Below are 21648 nucleotides of genomic sequence, written 5' to 3' on the forward strand. Positions count from 1 at the left end.
GGAAGAGGGTTGGCGGGGTTATGGGATGCCCCAACAGACAGCCTATGGTATGGCTCATGCTCACTTCAACCCCCCCACCACCAACCCTAATCAATGTTAAGGGCCTGTATTCATCAGGTGTCTTGGATTATGGGTGCTGTGCTATTACAGGATCAGTGACCATGTTCACCTTCTCCGTTACATTCAAAGTCACCCGTGAAGCAAAAGTGATCCCATGGGTCGCCCCAACAACCCTGAGACTCCTGATGAATACAACCACTGGTGTGGAAAAGGGAACTACAGTAGTGAGCCATGCAAAAACTCCATTACCCAGCAGGCCTTACCCTGTCGTTCACTATGAGACACTTTGCAAGGGGAGGAGACAGACAATGGACACAGAATTAGTCAGGTTTGACACCTTTACAGAACCTGCTGGAGACACAGTAATCGCTAGTGGCTCAGCCCCAGACGGCAAAGAAAAAAGAAAAGAAAAGAAAAAGGCTCTGGCTAGCGTGAACTATCAAGGACCCCTCTGTTCAGTTAAGTCATTAATCCATACATGGATTTGTACACACTGGCTGCGTTCCAATCCGCAGGCTCGCTCACTTCCATCTGCCATTGTTGATTTTTTTTGTCCTCTCCTAAAGCCTTGAAAATGTATAGCATTGACCAGTCGGAGCGGGGGTGGGGCAAGGCGAGGGGGGCAGCTCGGTGTCGCTTTTACAAACAAGCTAGCGATAGATTCCGTCACCTATCATGCCCTATAGGGTACAATTCAACGAGGGCAACAGGAGAGTGATCTAGGGTTTTGATTGGAACACAGCCGTGGTCTGGTTTTAGGGGGGGAGGGGCACATCACATCCACAGCACACAGAGAGATAACACAGAAAAGATGCTAACCACTTTGTCCTCCTTTGTGGCATGCAGTCCGGGTAGCAGTTGAGAGAGTGAGAGAGAAAAGTGAGGGAGGAAGTGGAGCGAGAGTGAGAGAGAGAGAGAGAGAAACAATGGCAAGGAGTCGAGAGAGAAGAAATTAAGAAATGAAAGAAAGAGTTGAAGGAACGACGGAGAGAGAGAGAAAGAGAGAGAAAGAGTACATGTGTGGTGTAGTTGGAGAATGGACAGATCGTGGGAAGAGAAGAGGGGGGAAAAAGGAGGGAGAATAAGGGAAGAGTGGTGAGGGCGTGGCGTGAATATTTTTTTGTTATTTATCACATTCCAAACAATTTAAACACACACTTTATATTCATTGACAGAATCTGGGACGAAGGGAACAACAGTATGTAAAACAGGCATGTCAAGCCACAGCAAACATGCATGACCTGCCTCAGCATGAGCATGATGACTCATGGCCCGTGACATGACCACCTCCCTAGCTTGTCACAGGTTCTGGGCACAGACAGTAAATTGACCATATTATGTCAAATCCTGCCCTATTTTCCTTGATCCTCCAATCACAACTGTCAGAGGGAAGCGACAGTCATGATTGGAGGTTCAAGAAAAGTATACTGTGTACTTTACTTACTCATAGTATATATTCCGATTCTAAGTGTTATTGACCATATTCATTGTAATGTATAATATAACTGATAGGGCATACAGACCCTCATCTGCACCTTTGATTACCCTGCCTACTTGCTCATTATGATTCAGAGTTAATCATATTGTTTATTTTTTACTTTCCTACTGTACTATAATTGTATTTATATATATTCTACTATTACCATGCCCATACCTGTACCTCCCCTCCCCCTCACCCATGCTGCTATGATGCCTGGATTTCCCAAGGGGATCAATACAGGAATATCTTATCTCATCTTAAAAGAGGTCAAGGGATCAATCATTTGAGATCAAGGTCAATTGGGACAACAAAAAGCAGCATGGAACACATTCATCCGTCACCCATGCCTAAAGCCCTGACGTGGACGTGGTAGAGATGGGAAGACTTTCAACAAACCCTGTTCCTGCACCACGTGACACCATTTGAGTCAGACATGCTATTTCTACAACATGTGTAGGGGCAGCTCACTGTTGTCATGTGTAGGGGCAGCTCACTGTTGTCATGTGTAGGGGCAGCTCACTGTTGTCATGTGTAGGGGCAGCTCACTGTTGTCATGTGTAGGGGCAGCTCACTGTTCTCATGTGTAGGGGCAGCTCACTGTTGTCATGTGTAGGGGCAGCTCACTGTTGTCATGTGTAGGGGCAGCTCACTGTTCTCATGACAGGGGCAGCTCACTGTTCTCATGTGTAGGGGCAGCTCACTGTTCTCATGTGTAGGGGCAGCTCACTGTTGTCATGTGTAGGGGCAGCTCACTGTTGTCATGTGTAGGGGCAGCTCACTGTTCTCATGACAGGGGCAGCTCACTGTTCTCATGTGTAGGGGCAGCTCACTGTTCGCATGTGTAGGGGCAGCTCACTGTTCTCATGTGTAGGGGCAGCTCACTGTTGTCATGTGTAGGGGCAGCTCACTGTTGTCATGTGTAGGGGAAGCTCACTGTTCTCATGACAGGGGCAGCTCACTGTTGTCATGTGTAGGGGCAGCTCACTGTTGTCATGTGTAGGGGCAGCTCACTGTTCTCATGACAGGGGCAGCTCACTGTTCTCATGTGTAGGGGCAGCTCACTGTTCGCATGTGTAGGGGCAGCTCACTGTTCTCATGTGTAGGGGCAGCTCACTGTTGTCATGTGTAGGGGCAGCTCACTGTTGTCATGTGTAGGGGCAGCTCACTGTTGTCATGTGTAGGGGCAGCTCACTGTTCTCATGTGTAGGGGCAGCTCACTGTTGTCATGTGTAGGGGCAGCTCACTGTTGTCATGTGTAGGGGCAGCTCACTGTTGTCATGTGTAGGGGCAGCTCACTGTTCCCATGTGTAGGGGCAGCTCACTGTTGTCATGTGTAGGGGCAGCTCACTGTTGTCATGTGTAGGGGCAGCTCACTGTTGTCATGTGTAGGGGCAGCTCACTGTTCCCATGTGTAGGGGCAGCTCACTGTTCTCATGACAGGGGCAGCTCACTGTTGTCATGTGTAGGGGCAGCTCACTGTTGTCATGTGTAGGGGCAGCTCACTGTTCTCATGTGTAGGGGCAGCTCACTGTTGTCATGTGTAGGGGCAGCTCACTGTTCTCATGACAGGGGCAGCTCACTGTTGTCATGTGTAGGGGCAGCTCACTGTTCTCATGACAGGGTCAGCTGGCTGTTCTCATGACAGGGGCAGCTCACTGTTGTCATGTGTAGGGGCAGCTCACTGTTGTCATGTGTAGGGGCAGCTCACTGTTCTCATGACAGGGGCAGCTGGCTGTTCTCATGTGTAGGGGAAGCTCACTGTTCTCATGACAGGGGCAGCTCACTGTTGTCATGTGTAGGGGCAGCTCACTGTTGTCATGTGTAGGGGCAGCTCACTGTTGTCATGTGTAGGGGCAGCTCACTGTTGTCATGTGTAGGGGCAGCTCACTGTTGTCATGTGTAGGGGCAGCTCACTGTTCTCATGACAGGGGCAGCTGGCTGTTCTCATGTGTAGGGGCAGCTCACTGTTCTCATGACAGGGGCAGCTCACTGTTCTCATGTGTAGGGGCAGCTCACTGTTCCCATGTGTAGGGGCAGCTCACTGTTCTCATGACAGGGGCAGCTCACTGTTGTCATGTGTAGGGGCAGCTCACTGTTGTCATGTGTAGGGGCAGCTCACTGTTGTCATGTGTAGGGGCAGCTCACTGTTGTCATGTGTAGGGGCAGCTCACTGTTGTCATGTGTAGGGGCAGCTCACTGTTCCCATGTGTAGGGGCAGCTCACTGTTGTCATGTGTAGGGGCAGCTCACTGTTCTCATGTGCCCACCACCACCTAAAGATGTATTCTGTAACAAGGTGACTGACCTTTGGTAGGTAAAGATGTCCGCACTGCATTACGTTCTGTTTTCCGAATTTTCCTTTAATGGCACGCTAGTTGTGAGACCACATTGAGTCTACTCTACTGTTATGAACTAACTACTCTCTAGATCAGTGGTTCTCAACTGGTCCAGCCTCGGGACCCAACATTTTCCTTAGTCATTAAGTCGCGACCCACATTTTTTAACCACTATGATTTATAAAAGAAAATTAATAATTGCAGTAATACGCAATCTTTCATGCACTGTTAAAAACATGAAATAAACACAAAAAAGTGCAACAAAAGTGCAACTAGGGCTAAAAACCCAATGAAATAAAATAATAATAAATAATATATTGTGGTGACCTATATTAAGAGACATTCACCAAGGTGGGCTTGTGCTTGAGTGTGGGTTTTACTGTTTAGGGGACAGGTTAAATACCACTTCCGGTTCCGGGTTAACTTTGTTGTTATTTGTAAATGCTATGTGAGTGAGAAGTAAAGTACCTCAACTCGAACCACGTCTCTGGCTCGCTACTTTCTTATCGCCACATTGGTGACCCTGTGAAGAACATTTGTAACGTTAACAGCATTTAGCGTTATGTCTCAAGACAATGGCGTCGCGCAACCGCAAGCACCCGCACCGAATGCTAACGATGCTAACATGCTACAAGCGAACATTTACGCTGCAACCGTCAAGTTGCCGAACTTTTGGCAGCATAATCCCCGGCCGTGGTTTCAACACATCGAAGCCCAATTCCAGCTGAGAGGAATAACACAAGATCTAACTAAGTACTTCCATGTTGTCGCGGCGTTGGATGCTTCAACGACGGCACGGGCGATGATGCTGTTGGAGGATCCGCCGGCAGCTGACAAGTACAATGCGCTAAAGAAGACATTCCTTCTGAAGTTGTATGAACTGTCAGAACTGGAGAAAGCGGACCGCCTGCTGTCCCTCAACGGCCTCGGCGATGGCAAACCGTCGGAGTTGATGGAAAAAATGCTGGCTGTACTGGGATCAGCTGATCCCTCTTTTCTATTTACACACATTTTCTTGCGACAGCTTCCAGTGCCTGTGCGCACAGCACTGGCGAGTTCCCTCCTCTCCTCCACCAAGGACTATCGCGGCCTGGCTGCAGAAGCAGACAGGGTTTTCCTGGCCAACAGGCAGCAGCAGTTTGTCCATGCGCTGCTGCCCCACCAGGGCACCTCTGCCCCACCACTGGAGGCCTATACAGACACCGCTGCTGCGGTGACAGCCCGAAGCAGTGTCGCAAGCCATGCAGTTTCAAGGGGCAGGGAAACGCCAGGGCCGGCGCTCATTAGTGGCTGTGGGTGCCGGCCATGACTGCAAGCTATTGTTTATCACCGACTCCTTGTCTGGCCGGCGGCTGCTGGTGGACTCGGGCGCGCAACGCAGCATCCTGCCGGCACAGGGCGTGGACACCATGGACGGCAGACACGGGCCCCAGATGGACGCAGCGAACGGTACGCCCATACGTACCTACGGCACCAGGTATGTGGAGGTGTGTTTTGGGGGGCGCCGTTTCGGCTGGGGTTTTGTGATGGCTGCGGTGTCCACGCCGCTCCTGGGAGCAGACTTCCTCTGTGCTTTCAGCTTGCTGGTAGATGTTAAAAACTGTCGCTTGATCGATGCCCTCTCTTTTTCCTCTTACCCCTGCACACTTGGGGCGGTTGGGGGGGGCGGAGCTCTCTGCCTGTTAAACACACTTGCCACCGGGGACCCGTATGAACGCCTGCTCGCCGGGTTCCCTGACCTCACCACACCCACGTTCTCATCTGCAGTGGCCAAACACGGTGTGGAACACCATATTACCACAGAGGGCCCCCCAGTCTATGCCCGGGCCCGGCGCCTCGACTCAGCCAAGCTGGCAATCACCAGGGGGGAGTTTTCCACCATGGAGCGACTTGGCATTGTGCGCCGCTCGAACAGCCCGTGGGCTTCTCCATTACACATGGTTACAAAGGCTGGCGGAGGTTGGCGCCCCTGCAGCGATTTCCGTCGCCTTAATAACGCCACAACCCCCGACCGGTACCCTGTTCCGCACATACAGGACTTCTCTACCCACCTGGCAGGGGCTGTCATCTTCTCCAAGGTGGACCTGGTGCGCGGTTACCACCAGGTGCCGGTCCATCCACGGGATGTGCCAAAGACGGCTGTCATTACACCCTTTGGGCTTTTCGAATTCCTAAGAATGCCTTTCGGGCTCATGGGGGCGGCGCAGACATGCCGTTTTTGTTTGTATACTTGGATGACATTCTTATAGCCAGTACGTCCATAGAGGAGCACATGACACACCTCCAGCAGCTGTTTGAGCGGCTCAGTAAGCACGGCCTCATCGTAAAAACCCAACCAAGTGCCAGTTCGGGCAGTCCTCCATCACTTTCCTCGGACACCATGTCGCTCCACAGGGAGCCACCCCACTCCCCGCCAGGGTGGAGGCCGTTGCCAGTTTTCCTCGTCCCCGCACCGTACGGGCTCTACAGGAGTTCCTGGGCATGGTGAACTTTTACAACCGGTTCCTTCCCCATGCTGCCCACCTCATGCGGCCCTTGTATGAGGCCCTGCGGGGCAAAGTGCCCAAGGACGAGTTAGATTGGTCTTCGGGGATGGACAGCGCTTTTGGGGCTGCCAAGACCGCGCTAGCCAACGCTGCTCTGCTGGCGCACCCCTCTCCCACTGCCCCGGTCGCCCTCACGACAGACGCCTCTGACTATGCAGTGGGGGCGGTGTGCGAGCAGTGGGTGGGCGGTGCCTGGCAGCCACTGGCCTTTTTTAGCAAACAGCTCCGCGACAACGAGCGTAAGTACAGTACTTTCGACAGGGAACTGCTGGGTCTGTTCCTCGCCACCAGGCACTTTAGATTCCTGTTGGAAGGCCGCCAGTTCACTGCCTTTGTGGACCACAAGCCGCTAACGCTCTCCATGGCCAAGACCTCGGAGCCGTGGTCGGGACGTCAGCAGCGGCAGCTATCGGCGATCTCCGAGTTAACCACGGACATTCAGCACGTGGCGGGCAAGGACAACTTTGTCGCCGACTGCCTCTCTCGGGCGGTCATCGGGTCCGTCCACTTGGGACTCGATTATGCCGCCATGGCGGCAGACCAAGCCACGGACTCAGACATTCAGGCCTATCGGACGGGTCCTACCGCACTGCAGCTGGAGGATGTGCTGTTCGACACAGCTAACGCCACTCTCCTCTGCGACATCTCCACTGGCCAACCGCGCCCTATGGTGCCTACGGCCTGGCGGCGCCAGGTTTTTAACATGATCCACAGCCTTTCCCACCCAGGTGTGAAGGCCTCGACTAAGCTGGTGGGGGTCAAGTTTGTGTGGCCTGGCCTCCGGAAGGATGTTAGGACCTGGGCTAGCTCATGTGTGGCGTGCCAGCGTGCCAAGGTGCACCGCCATACCAAAGCCCCTTTGGCACCGTTTATAGTGCCGGAGAGGCGGTTCGACCATGTGAATGTGGACCTGGTGGGCCCCCTGCCCCCCTCCCATGGATATACTCACCTCCTCACCATGGTGGACAGGACCACCAGGTGGCCGGAGGCTGTTCCACTGTCCTCCACTACGGCAGCGGAGGTGGCCCGGGCGTTCATCGGCTGCTGGGTGGCCCGTTTTGGCACACCGGGGGACATCACAAGCGGGGGCCCCCAGTTCACTTCGGAGCTCTGGACTGCAGTTGCGGAGCACCTGGGGGTGAAGATCCACCGCACTACGGCGTACAACCCGCAGGGCAACGGACTTTGCGAGCGGTTCCATAGGGACATGAAGGCCGCTCTTCGGGCTGCCCTTACGGATGGCGACTGGGTTGACCGCCTCCCGTGGGTCTTGCTTGGTCTTCGTTCTGCCCCCAAGGAGGACATCCAGGCCTCGTCCGCCGAGCTGGTGTACGGCCAGCCGCTGCGGGTCCCTGGGGAGTTTCTTCCGGAGGCCAAACGTCCTGGTCCGTCGCCTCCCATCGAACAGTGTCCCGGGGTGTTGCCGATGCCCTTATTCCCATTCCAACATCCCGCCACTGCCTTCCCCAGTCCTACATCCCCAGGGACCTGCCATTGGCCAAATATGTTTTCATCCGGCACGACAGCCATCGGACCCCGCTGCAGCCCCCTTATGACGGGCCTTTCCGTGTCCTGGAGGCAGGCACTAAAAACTTTGTTGTGGACATGGGAGGCAGGCCGGAGCGGGTCACTATAGACCGTCTTAAGCCTGCTCACTTGGACAAGGACGAACCAGTTAAGTTGGCCCTGCCCCCGCGGCGGGGGCGCCCCCCGGTTTCGGCTCAGACCCCTGCCCTATCCTCTGTTCCGGCCTTGGCCCCTTCCGGGGCCCGGCCGCTGGTCCCACTTATCTCCCTTAGTCCCCCTCTGGTTAAGCGCAGTCGGTTCGGCCGCTTGATCCGTCCCCCTCCACGTTGACTATTTCGTGCTGTGATCTGTTCACTGATGGACTGTTCACTGGCTATTAATTAGTTGCAGTTTTTGTATGGGTGAATTCTGGGGGGGCCTGTGTGGTGACCTATATTAAGAGACATTCACCAAGGTGGGCTTGTGCCTTTAAGAGTGTGGGTTTTACTGTTTAGGGGACAGGTTAAATACCACTTCCGGTTCCGGGTTAACTTTGTTGTTATTTGTAAATGCTATGTGAGTGAGAAGTAAAGTACCTCAACTCGAACCACGTCTCTGGCTCGCTACTTTCTTATCGCCACAATATGCTTCTTAGCAGATTTCTTAGCTTAACATAACATACCTAAGTTTGGGGGAACTAATGGGATAACTGGGGTTGCAACAAAAGTGCAACTAGGGCTAAAAACCCAATGAAATAAAATAATAATAATAAATAATTATGCTTCTTAGCAGACTTCTTAGCTTAACATAACAGACCTACAGTAAGTTTGGGGGAACTAATGGGATAACTGGGGTTGCAAAAAAAGTGCAACTAGGGCTAAAAACACAATGAAATAAAATAATAATAATAATAATAATAATAAATAATATATCCTTCTTAGCAGACTTCTTAGCTTAACATCCCAGGGAACTAATGGGATAACTGGGGATGTTGTTTGCTCCTGACTAGAGTCTCAAAGTCTGGGGTGATGGTAGACAAAGCAACTCTGAGGTCATGCTCAATGTCCAATCTGTTCCTCTGCTTTGTCTTCAGCTGGACCAGAGCTGAGAAGCCACTTTCACAAAGATAGGTAGTAAAAAAAAATATATAAAAACAAAATTATAAAAACGTTTTTTTTCTTAAATTTTTTTATTTTTATTTCTTTTACACACACATCCGCGACCCACTCAAAATGGCCCCGCGACCCACTTTTGGGTCGCGACCCACCAGTTGAGAAACACTGCTCTAGATCTCTTTGCCTAACAGGGTATGTCAAATTTCAATTCCAATATGTCTGACTGAAATGCACTCACAGTAAGTAGGCTTTTTGATAATTATGACATATATGAAATATATATATATATATATATAATTATAATATACAGGGCCCATTATGACCAGAGAGAGAGAGGAGAGGTTCAGTGGGCAAAGTGATGTCTGGTTGGCATGGATGAGGTTGGCATCAGCACGTTGCTGTAATGCCTTCTGCAGGGCACAACATAGTACTACATCCAGTCCATCCACAGTGTGACTGAAGAGCTATTCGCTTGTTTGGACACAAGGACTTTACTACAGTAGATTTGGTGCTAGGTGAATCTGACTAGATCTAGGAGAATACCAGTGGATTCCATGGGGCTGTCATCATCACTGATCCCATTATTTCAGCTACTGTAACATACTGTAGCCTACTGTGACATACTGTAACATACTGTAGCCTACTGTGACATACTGTAACATACTGTAGCCTACTGTGCAGCCTATGTGAAAATGTTATTTACTGGACCTTTTCGGACCCAGAGGGCTACAATAGCTTTACTGACTGACTCTCCATTGTTGAAATACACATGCGTGAGTGTCATGGCCCGGTCCAGCTTAACCAGACATTCCTAGTCTTGGTTCAGAACAACTACATGAATACATTCTAATGGATGAAAGTAAAAGTACAGATTCTATTGGAGTATAGGTGCGTTATTAAGGCCCTGCTAATATAGACAAACACAGTGCATCGCTGATCTGAGGTGCGCTGACTCACCGTGCTGGAGCAGCACACAGGGGTGGAGAGGAGAGGGTTTTTATGTAATAAAACGTAGCTCACTCTTTCCTAACACTTTTATTCTGCTTGGCTGGAGGAGCCAGGACAGAGACCCAGGAAGCTCCACCGCTCACAACTCACCTCGACTACCACACACACACACACACACACACACACACACACACACACACACACACACACACACACACACACACACACACACACACACACACACACACACACACACACACACACACACACACACACACACACACACACACACACACACACACACACACACACACACACACACACACACACACACACACACACACACGCACGCACGCACGCACACACACACACACACACACACACACACACACACACACACACACACACACAGACACAAAATGCAGACTACAGAGCACAACTACTAACTCACACAGTATGCACTAATTCTATTCCCAATCTCTGCTTCACTGGTATGGAACAATAAATGTTTTATGACGCCTGACCCCTCAGCCCATTCCTTCCATGTAGTGAAAGCAATATCATTGACCGATGGCTTCTACCACCGGTGATAGTATCATTATCTCATATTCTCATATACCAGCCAGTGAATTTGTCTTGTCGCAGTGGCACGCCCGCGGCACAACCGGGCAGAGCGGATCTGGAGCAGATTGGGGCCCAGCGGGGCCCCATGGTGGAGGGCTTATAGCCAGGTAGGTACCCAGGGGGAGGGCCACTCTCTTGGGTTGGAGTGGAGCCCAGAGAGGGCTGGGATGAAGCTGGACCTGGGCTTAAAATAACACCCACATGCTGGGTTTATGGATAGGTTTTTTTCCACACTGTCCCATCCTGTGCATGTCCTACTGTAGGGTAGTGGAGAGCTAGACTGGTCTTAATGGTGTATTGGTTGACAAAACTGTGTGAAGAAAATAGGCTAATTGATAATACAGTATGTGCCTTTGGATGAGTGGAGATTCTGATATTGACTATGCACCCCTATACACACCCTGCTGTGCTTCTGTCCTTAATTCTAAAAATAAACAAAAGTATTATCCCTGCCTCTGTGTCTATATGTGTTGTTACAACAACTCACTCACTCACTCACAGTACTTCTGTGTTGCTCTTTCACTCACTCAGAGGATGCGGTAGAGTCACGAGAGACGACGATAGCGCGTGTCCCTGCGGTCAGCCTCGGAGGGCCTATATGGTTGGTGCCAACCACATGGCCGTTTTGCTCTTACAGTATGTCATGCTTATAGGCAGGGGCGATATTTCCACTAGGGACAGGGGGGACATGTCCCTCTCACTTTTCAAAATCTTGCCTTTGTCCCTCTCACTTTTTACAGTCCGAAAACTAACATTATATAACGTTAATTAATATGATTAAAGACTTTTTTCCTGTGATGTGTGCGTTTGTGCAAATGACATGTCGCGCGTGCGTTCTTCACAGGCACGAAGAAAATATTTCTCATCTCATAATAATTGTGTGTGTCCCCCACTTCTCAAACTAAAGCTTCGCCCCTTGTGCTTAGGTATGACAAAAGAGCAAAACGACCGCCGTGTGAATATGGTACATACACTTTGGTCTCTCCCAAGGTGTGACAACTAAGCATGACAGCGGACGTGAAACAAAACAAACACAGACAGACAGGAAGCAGGAAGAAGGGGAAACTGACTGCAGTGGGAATGAGGGAAGTGAAAGGAGGAGGAGAAGAAGAGGATAACAGAGGCGGGGGGGGGGCGGCGGTTGCTCACGTTGTTTGAGCGCAGGGAGACGCGGCCTCCACAGCGGGCGCAGAATTTGGTCTGGCAGTAAGAGCAGAGGTGACCGCAGCCGTCGGCGAACTTGGTCTTGCGGCAGATGCCACAGGTGGGCGCGTCGTCCTTCTGCTGGGTCTGCTGACGCTGAGTCTCCGCCCCGATGCGGCGCACCTCCTGCTTGTAGCTCTCGAACTGCTGGTGCAGCGTCCTGGAGGGGGCCGGGGGGATAGGGGGGGGGGGGGGGAGAATGAGAGGAGAGAAGAGAAGAGTGAAAGACTAGTTTTGGATGGACCCCTTGGTGGTGTAACGTCTAACTTAATGCACTTTAAAGGAACACTAGCAAAGAAGAAAAGAAAATCTCTCCCAAATTCATTCGGTTTAAGAGTTATGGAGTTAAAGAGTTGGAATGTGTGTTGTCACATATTCCAGTAAGTATTAAAGGTCCCCTGTCTTATAAATTGCCTTTTAGCATTGTTTTCTAGCAATGTGGGGTTGTATCAACAATGTCTGTGTCTCAGATTCTCATTTTGTGAGATTGCTCCAATTCAGATGAGACAAGATCCTCCCCCAGTGAACTAAGCCATTCTTATTTGATCCTACGTACTGTAGCAAGGAGCTGATCTGCATATCTCAGCCCCTGGTTGTAGTCACCGCCCACAATCAACAATTCGCTCAACAACGGAGCAGTGGGAATAATGCGGAAGCGGTTTCTCTGTCCCTGACTCTTCCTCTCTCTATCTGTCTCTATCTCTCCACCTGCATTTTACACACAATCGCCAGTCGAGCCGCTCACACACACGCACACTCACGGAGCGCTCTCCTCTCTCTCTCTTCCTCTCTCTCTCGCTCGCTCGTTCTCTCTCTCGCTCGCTCTCGTATGTATCACGCTGTGTGGGTGACTGTCACTCAAATCGTTTTGCGAGTATGGGCGGAGCCCAGCCCAAAACAGCTTGAAATCTTGAAGTGGAAAAATGCTGCTTTAGTTTAGAGTACTTGATTAGAAATTAAAAAGAAATTGAAAAAAACCTTACAGATGTGTTCCATAGACTCACAGGAATTGTGTAAAATTGCCCAAATAGTGAAAGGATTCATAATTTCACTGAGTTGTGTGTGTAATCTGTGACATTATAATAACATCATACATTCCAACACAATAACCCACTATGATGGGCAAGCCGTGGGGAGGAAATCCATTGTCGCAAAAATACTTCATCTATATTTTAGATGTGGGTGGGCAGCGAGGTCCCCACTGAGATAAAGGCTAAGGTAAGTGTTAAGTTTACATTTTCAGGTGAAGATTATGAGACGTTTCGACGTTACAGCTCAGTCAACAACGACAAGCCAAATAAATTTGCTCAAAACACTTTATAGTTTTGGGATGTGCATGAGGTAATGAGCGTAATCAAGCGGATTTTTTTTTTTGGCGGTGCTCCTTTAACCCATCCTAATTGAGAAACTAAATAAATTGCAAGTTAAGTAAGAGATAATCAACTTGTGCATTCAATTGTTTTAAGGCAAGGCGTGGAAAGCAAAGAACCACCCGACGTGCAGTGGAGTGCCTAAAAACCTTTTAACGCACACCTACAAGTTGATCATTCCGCTTAAACCATGGCCACTTGCCAAAGTTATGTGCCATCTATTCATATTTTCAACATTAAAGAAATGTGTTGTTTATGCTTTACTCACGGCTGACTTTCATTATACAGTAGTCCGTTTGCGCCACCATAGCAACTGCCTGACATCCACCTGCCACCTGACTGATGCCAGTGACAATGACCCAGCAAGCTAACTTTATGGTAGCAAGTATTTCTGTCAATAACTTTGCCTGTGGTTAACAAACAGTTATGATCTGACAGTATGTTTGACAAAAAGGCTGGCTTGCGTGCCAGACATCTCATTGTCCCCAAGTCAATAACTCTTTTTAACGTAAAATATAGGCTACATTCATTGTTGTGCATTGAAGGACAGGATGCGTAACGTTAGTGCTACTGACAGGGTCCACTGACAGCCTCTTTAAAACAGCAAGGAGTATGCAGTGGTGGAAAGTAACTTTTACTCAAGTACCGTTAAATCCAATTTCAAGCTACTTACGTTACGTGAGTATTTTCATTTGAGGGAACTTTATACTTTTACTCCACTACATTTCAAAGGAAATATTGTACTTTTTACTCCATTACATGTATCTGAACCCATCAGTTCCTATAGTTACTTTGAAGAAAAAGATTTTGCATAGAAAACATGGCAAAAATGTATAAAGATGATGTACTTTCACATCACTCAACTACAAGAGGACGTAATCAGAGCAGCATAACTGGACCACATACCACTTTAACATAACCTTTAATCAGATCAGCATAACTGAACCACATACCACTTTAACATAACATTTAGAGGTCAATGGATCGAGGATTGAATGCTCCCAAGCACTGGAATACACAGACGTTATGTAGAATGCATTATTTTACTTTAGATACTTAAGTACATTCAATAGAAAATACTTCTCTACTTTTACTTAAAGGTGACATGCATTATAAATGGCTTTTTTCAGTGTCTAGCATTGTATTATAGTAATAGTAGTTAGTATCAATGTGTCTGTGTCTCTAAATACCATATTAGCGGATTGCTCTCATTCATGTCCGACCATTTCCTGCTCGAGTTAATTAGGTCATTCTGATTTGACTCGCATCGTGACGTAACGAGGCGAGGATGGAGCGGATAGTGATCCGATTGGCTCTGTGGTTGTAGCGCACCAAACGGGGTTTGACAGAGAGCGAGAGAGAGAGAGAGGGAGAAACAGATACACCCTTGCAACAGAGCACACATACACACACGCGCGTTGCGCTGTCGTCTCTCTGTCTGTCTCTCTCTCTCCCCCTCTCTATCTCTCTCTCTCTCTCGATTCGGGAGCATAACTAACGCCCCATCTATGGCTGTAGCGCACAGTGGAAGACTTCCTCAAACAGGAGAGGGAGAGAGAGAAAGAGAAGGGGACCTGCGTATCTCACACACGCAACTTTGTTTACACAGTGCTCCGTGTCTCTCTCTCATTCTCTCTCTCTCTCTCTCTCTCTCTCTCTCTCTCTCTCTCTCTCTCTCTCTCTCTCTCTCTCTCTCTCTCTCTCTCTCTGTCTGCCACTCGCAGACTGTGTGGATGACTGTCACTCAAAGTGCTTATGGGCAGAGCCAGGCCAACATAGCCTGAAATCCAAAGTGAGAAAAATGTGCCTTTTGAGTACTTGATTAGAAATATAAAACAATGATTTTTTTTGAATAAAACCTTACAGAGGTGTTCCATAGACTCACAGGAATTGTGTAAAGTTGCCCAAATAGTGCTAGGAATAGCAATGCATGTCCCCTTTAAGTAGAATTTGAATGGAGGACTTTTACTTTTACCAGAGTACTCATTTATCTGGGTATTTCTACTTTTACTTAGGTAAATGAACTGTGTACTTCTTCCACCACAGGGAGTATGAAACTTTTATATGTTCCTTGTAAAGCAGGCACAAATTATGAATGAAAGTCCCTATTATTAGGCTCCTCAAATATTGTCGTTCTTAAAAAACATTTATGTAACATTTTACAACGTTGCATAATAATAACCAACATCAGCAGGGGATGCTGCTGCATATTATGCTGTCATCTTTGAAATTGCGAGATCCACAGTTGGTGCTGTGTAAGGCCATGCCAAAGCGATGGGGACAGGGTTTTGAGCTAAACTTGCATGTGAATAATTAGGACGATGCAGTGAAGTCATTGTGCAAACCCCAGAATAAATGGCCCCACTACATACCAATCTGATGTGCTAGCTCTTATCTTAGGAACAAAATAATCACCCAAAAGAATAATACTGCATGCGTAAGTGCAGAATAACTATACGTGTGTAACACAGCAGTTCATGGTGTTTGATGTAAGCGCACTAATGCCAGAGCGCATTCGGCTGAAGATATAGCAAATCCTACCTGGTCAGCAACATTGCTGCAGAACTTGCTGCAGAGACACTATTGTATATTAACACTCTTTAGACCAATAGAGTAATAGACTAGGCTACTAGGTTACATATACTGTATATGTGCAAGGATCCTTCTCTCCTGTACATCCCGTCCTTGCAACGCTACTCGCACCAATGAAATGTACTTGAGGCTACGAGTCGAGTGTGATAACAGCTAGTACCGCGCATACTATATATGACGTGGAAAAAAAGTTTTTGATTTGGGGACCATGAGGTGTCTGGTTACAGGTTGGGTAGCGGATTAATTTAGGGAAAACTGCATGTATGGTCATTAAAAGAAGGCCTCACTTCTCACAGAACAGGAGGCAATGTAATGAGAGTGTGAGAGTGTGACATCATTTCAGTTCCGGCAAGACACCGGGCAATTATTACACTACTTGACAGCTGTCTTTGAACAAATCATATGAGCAAATTGAAATGAAACTCAGGCTCCATTTGGTTCTGTGTTGCTCGCAGCCTTTCCCCTCACACCTCCCTTTCCTCGGGATCGCCTGGGATGGAAATAACCCGTTTGTGATGCAAATGAAGCTGTGTGAAAACCCAGCACCACATCCATTCTCCAAACACAGTACCGTCAAAGGAATACACGTCCCTCAGTCACTCATAACATGTCTCTCATATAGGGGACCAGAGAGACATTTTAATTACCTCGGAGAAGGAGAGAGAGACAGAGAGAGACACAGAGAGAGAGAGAGAGAGAGAGAGAGAGAGAGAGAGAGAGAGAGAGAGAGAGAGAGAGAGAGAGAGAGAGAGAGAGAGAGAGAGAGAGAGAGAGAGAGAGAGAGAGAGAGAGAGAGAGAGAGAGAGAGAGAGAGAGAGAGAGAGAGAGAGATGATGGCTTCATTAACAGATTCAGTGTATTTGGGGAAGTGTTGTGTGAGGTCTAGCTTCCAGCATCTGATCCGACCACACTGTAACTACTTTATATAGACATGCCTGTTATTTAACCAAAACCATTTGTTGAGAAAATGAAATGCAGTGCTACAGTATTCATTGCTCATTCATTCATTCATTCATTCATTCATTCATTCATTCATTCATTCATTCATTCATTCATTCACATTCATTCATTCATTCATTCATTCATTCATTCATGCATTCATGTCTGAGCTGAGATGGAAGACTATTACGAGTGATTCATAATAAATCTGGTGACCTAGACAAAAGCCGATGTGTGAAAGAAATTGGGGTGTAACAATTCAATTCAATTCAGGTTCAATTCAGGATAAAACAGGTTGATTTGATTCCAATTATTTAGACTGAGATTCTATGCATCATATAATACATTTTGACCACAGTTTCAATTCTATTCCACTTTACATTTAATTACATATTTAAAAAAACGTAATAGACATATAAATGTGACTGATTCAAACAACAATAATTACGATGGATGCTGCACAATGCATGGGTTTTCTTTCATGAATAAGCCAAGTCACCTGGGTCTATTGAAAGCAGACATGTTCTCCTGTCTATAGTGCTCAGCAGAACCGCAGGAAACACATTGAAAACTTAACTCCAGATGTAAGGCCAGCAACCGTTCACCGTAGTATTGATCAAACAGATAGCGCTCATCCACCATGACCCACGCATGCTCCAGAAGCATGCTGCCTTCTCGAGGTACTCTTAGTGAGTTGACTTAAAAAATCTCCATTGCTAAGGAAAACAAGTCATCCAGAACACACGTTTCCTGAAAAAAATAAACAGTTTGTCCCAAAGTCAGCGACGGTGACGCCTTCGTAAGGCTCCCCAAAAACAACACTTTCCAATACGTCCAATACATGCCAATGTAAGTCCTGAGCAGTGCCGCTGTCTTGCTTGCTACCTGCGTCTGGTCTCTAAGGCTGGAGGACCGGCAGCAGACTGCCACCCTACAGAGTGGGAACAGGGAGGTGACCGGCTCCATGAGCGCATCTTAGCCAGTCAGCTGACACTATCCACAGAGATAAACCTGGGGTAGGAATGTAATCGGAAATGCAATGTTAGTAGAAAATATCCCGGGGCACGTGTGAAGTTGGGTTCATTCGGGAACACATCACCCGCAAAGTCATCTATTCAGGTGACGGTGCAGGCATTTCATTTTTTTCTAGATGTGGTGTGTGGCTATTTTTAAGTCAAAATCTCAACTGTTTAAAGTAGCATCTGAGGATAGTTTGCGACTTTCTGTAAGAACAATGGCGTTCAACTTTCTGTAAGAACAATGGCGTTCAACTTTCTGTAAGAACAATGGCGTTCAACTTTCTGTAAGAACCTTGGTGTTCAACTTTCTGTAAGAACCTTGGTGTTCAACTTTCTGTAAGAACCTTGGTGTTCAACTTCTGTAAGAACCTTGGTGTTCAACTTTCTGTAAGAACCTTGGTGTTCAACTTTCTGTAAGAACAATGGTGTTCAACTTTCTGTAAGAACAATGGTGTTCAACTTTCTGTATGAACAACGGTGTTCAACTTTCTGTAAGAACCTTGGTGTTCAACTTTCTGTAAGAACAATGGTGTTCAACTTTCTGTAAGAACCTTGGTGTTCAACTTTCTGTAAGAACAATGGTGTTCAACTTTCTGTAAGAACAATGGTGTTCAACTTTCTGTATGAACAACGGTGTTCAACTTTCTGTAAGAACCTGGTGTTCACTTTCTGTAAGAACAATGGTGTTCAACTTTCTGTAAGAACAATGGTGTTCAACTTCTCGAAGAACAATGGTGTTCAACTTTCTGTAAGAACAATGGTGTTCAACTTTCTCTAAGAACAATGGTGTTCACTTTCTGTAAGAACAATGGCATTCAACTTTCTGTAAGAACAATGGGGTTCAACTTTCTGTAAGAACAATGGTGTTCAACTTTCTCTAAGAACAATGGTGTTAAACTTTCTCTAAGAACAATGGTATTCCACTTTCTGTAAGAACAATGGTGTTCAACTTTCTCTAAGAACAATGGTGTTCAACTTTCTGTAATAACAATGGTGTTCAACTTTCTGTAAGAACAATGGTGTTCAACTTTCTGTAAGAACAATGGTGTTCAACTTTCTCTAAGAACAATGGTGTTCAACTTCTGTAAGAACAATGGTGTTCAACTGTCTGTAAGAACAATGGTGTTCAACTTTCTCTAAGAACAATGGTGTTCAACTTTCTGTAAGAACAATGGCGTTCAACTTTCTGTAAGAACAATGGCGTTCAACTTTCTGTAAGAACAATGCGTTCAACTTTCTGTAAGAACCTTGGTGTTCAACTTCCTGTATGAACAACGGTGTTCAACTTTCTGTAAGAACCTTGGTGTTCAACTTTCTGTAAGAACAATGGTGTTCAACTTTCTGTAAGAACAATGGTGTTCAACTTTCTGTATGAACAACGGTGTTCAACTTTCTGTAAGAACCTTGGTGTTCAACTTTCTGTAAGAACAATGGTGTTCAACTTTCTGTAAGAACAATGGCGTTCAACTTTCTGTATGAACAACAGTGTTCAACTTTCTGTAAGAACCTTTGTGTTCAACTTTCTGTAAGAACAATGGCGTTCAACTTTCTGTAAGAACAATGGCGTTCAACTTTCTGTAAGAACAATGGCGTTCAACTTTCTGTAAGAACCTTGGTGTTCAACTTTCTGTAAGAACAACGGTGTTCAACTTTCTGTAAGAACCTTGGTGTTCAACTTTCTGTAAGAACAATGGTGTTCAACTTTCTGTAAGAACAATGGTGTTCAACTTTCTGTATGAACAACGGTGTTCAACTTTCTGTAAGAACCTTGGTGTTCAACTTTCTGTAAGAACAATGGTGTTCAACTTTCTGTAAGAACAATGGTGTTCAACTTTCTCGAAGAACAATGGTGTTCAACTTTCTGTAAGAACAATGGTGTTCAACTTTCTCTAAGAACAATGGTGTTCCACTTTCTGTAAGAACAATGGCATTCAACTTTCTGTAAGAACAATGGGGTTCAACTTTCTGTAAGAACAATGGTGTTCAACTTTCTCTAAGAACAATGGTGTTAAACTTTCTCTAAGAACAATGGTATTCCACTTTCTGTAAGAACAATGGTGTTCAACTTTCTCTAAGAACAATGGTGTTCAACTTTCTGTAATAACAATGGTGTTCAACTTTCTGTAAGAACAATGGTGTTCAACTTTCTGTAAGAACAATGGTGTTCAACTTTCTCTAAGAACAATGGTGTTCAACTTTCTGTAAGAACAATGGTGTTCAACTGTCTGTAAGAACAATGGTGTTCACTTTCTCTAAGAACAATGGTGTTCAACTTTCTGTAAGAACAATGGTGTTCAACTTTCTGTAGGAACCTTGGGATTCAACTTTCTGTACGAACAATGGTGTTCAACTTTCTGTAAGAACAATGGGGTTCAACTTTCTGTAAGAACATTTAGGTTTAACTTTCTGTAAGAACAATGGTGTTCAACTTTCTCTAAGAACAATGGTGTTCAACTTTCTGTAAGAACAATGGTGTTCAACTTTCTCTAAGAACAATGGTGTTCAACTTTCTCTAAGAACAATGGTGTTCCACTTTCTGTAAGAACAATGGTGTTCAACTTTCTCTAAGAACAATGGTGTTCCACTTTCTGTAAGAACAATGGTGTTCAACTGTCTGTAAGAACAATGGTGTTCAACTTTCTCTAAAAACAATGGTGTTCAACTTTCTCTAAGAACAATGGTGTTCAACGTTCCGTAAGAACAATGGTGTCAACTTTCTGTAGGAACCTTGGGATTCAACTTTCCGTAAGAACAATGGTGTTCAACTTTCTGTAAGAACAATGGTGTTCAACTTTCTGTAGGAAACTTGGGATTCAACTTTCCGTAAGAACCTTGGGCCCGACATCAAAGCCGCAACACAATCAACAATGTACAGCCAAGGTACTTTCTAAGTTTCAGCATTCAACTGACCCTTGCTCAAGTAAGTCAACATTCTCCGAAAGTACACCGTCGCATATCATCATACCCAGTCTGATCTCTGTATCCCCTGAACACTCAGGCTGTACTTGACTATGCAGACTGACCCACATGGGACACAAGCAGAAGCCTTGTCAAGCTGATAGTCCAGGCAGGCACACACTAATGGAGGGGCCTTCCGTTTTGAATCTAGGTCAGATCCTTGATGCTAAACTGAAACGGAAAGTCGGTGCAAAGGCCATGACGACTTCCCAAGCAGTCCATGCAAACCAGTAGTACTGATGGAAAAACCAACATGACACCACCACAGCGGCCACGTCATAAACGTTGCGGTGGTTGTGACACACAGATTGCCCTATGACCCCTGGGGGGGCCATAAATCATACCAATGGAAGTCGGGAGCCTGGGCCATGGTGCTCAGGCGCCATGGGAACGGCTGTCAAAAACAGAATGCGTGCCCTGTTGTCATGGTAACGTGGTGGCGTCAACGACACGAGTGTAGAGCAGCTGTGCCTGTTCTAAGACCCACAGTCAGTCTCTCCACTGGCAACACAGAGACACTCAGACACTTCTGTTCAAACAACAGAACCCCCGAATTTGTATTGAACGGAAAGGATTAAGATGAGACGCGCGCACACACACACACACACACACACACACACACACACACACACACACACACACACACACACACACACACACACACACACACACACACACACACACACACACACACACACACACAGAGACACACACACACACAGAGACACACACACACACACACACACTCATTGTATAACTATACATGTGAGGACTGTTGCATTATATTGGTTATTATTCACTGCTTGCCCTGACCTTAACCTAACTGTAATTCTGATCCTATGCCTAAAGTGCCTATTTTAAAGTGATGACAGACTAGAATACGTCGTCCTCACTTTAACGGATTTAGCTCATCTTACTATCCTCGTGGAACATTTGGTCCTTGCAAGGAAAGA

The 21648-nt window shown here is 46.7% G+C and overlaps 1 protein-coding gene across 1 annotated transcript in view; it reads right to left on the reverse strand.

Moving 5' to 3' along the window:
* LOC311231722 (regulating synaptic membrane exocytosis protein 1-like) overlaps positions 1 to 21648 on the reverse strand; it is a gene marked incomplete at both ends in the record, with an annotated part of 86077 nt that overhangs the window by 40976 nt on the left and 23453 nt on the right. The window contains 2 exon segments of the mRNA XM_084318347.1: positions 324 to 344; positions 11764 to 11977. Coding sequence (XP_084174473.1) covers positions 324 to 344; positions 11764 to 11977 — 235 coding nt within the window.

This window comes from Notolepis coatsorum, assembly GCF_963971535.1.
Source record: "Notolepis coatsorum genome assembly, chromosome: 7".
In the NCBI taxonomy this organism is placed as follows: domain Eukaryota; kingdom Metazoa; phylum Chordata; class Actinopteri; order Aulopiformes; family Paralepididae; genus Notolepis; species Notolepis coatsorum.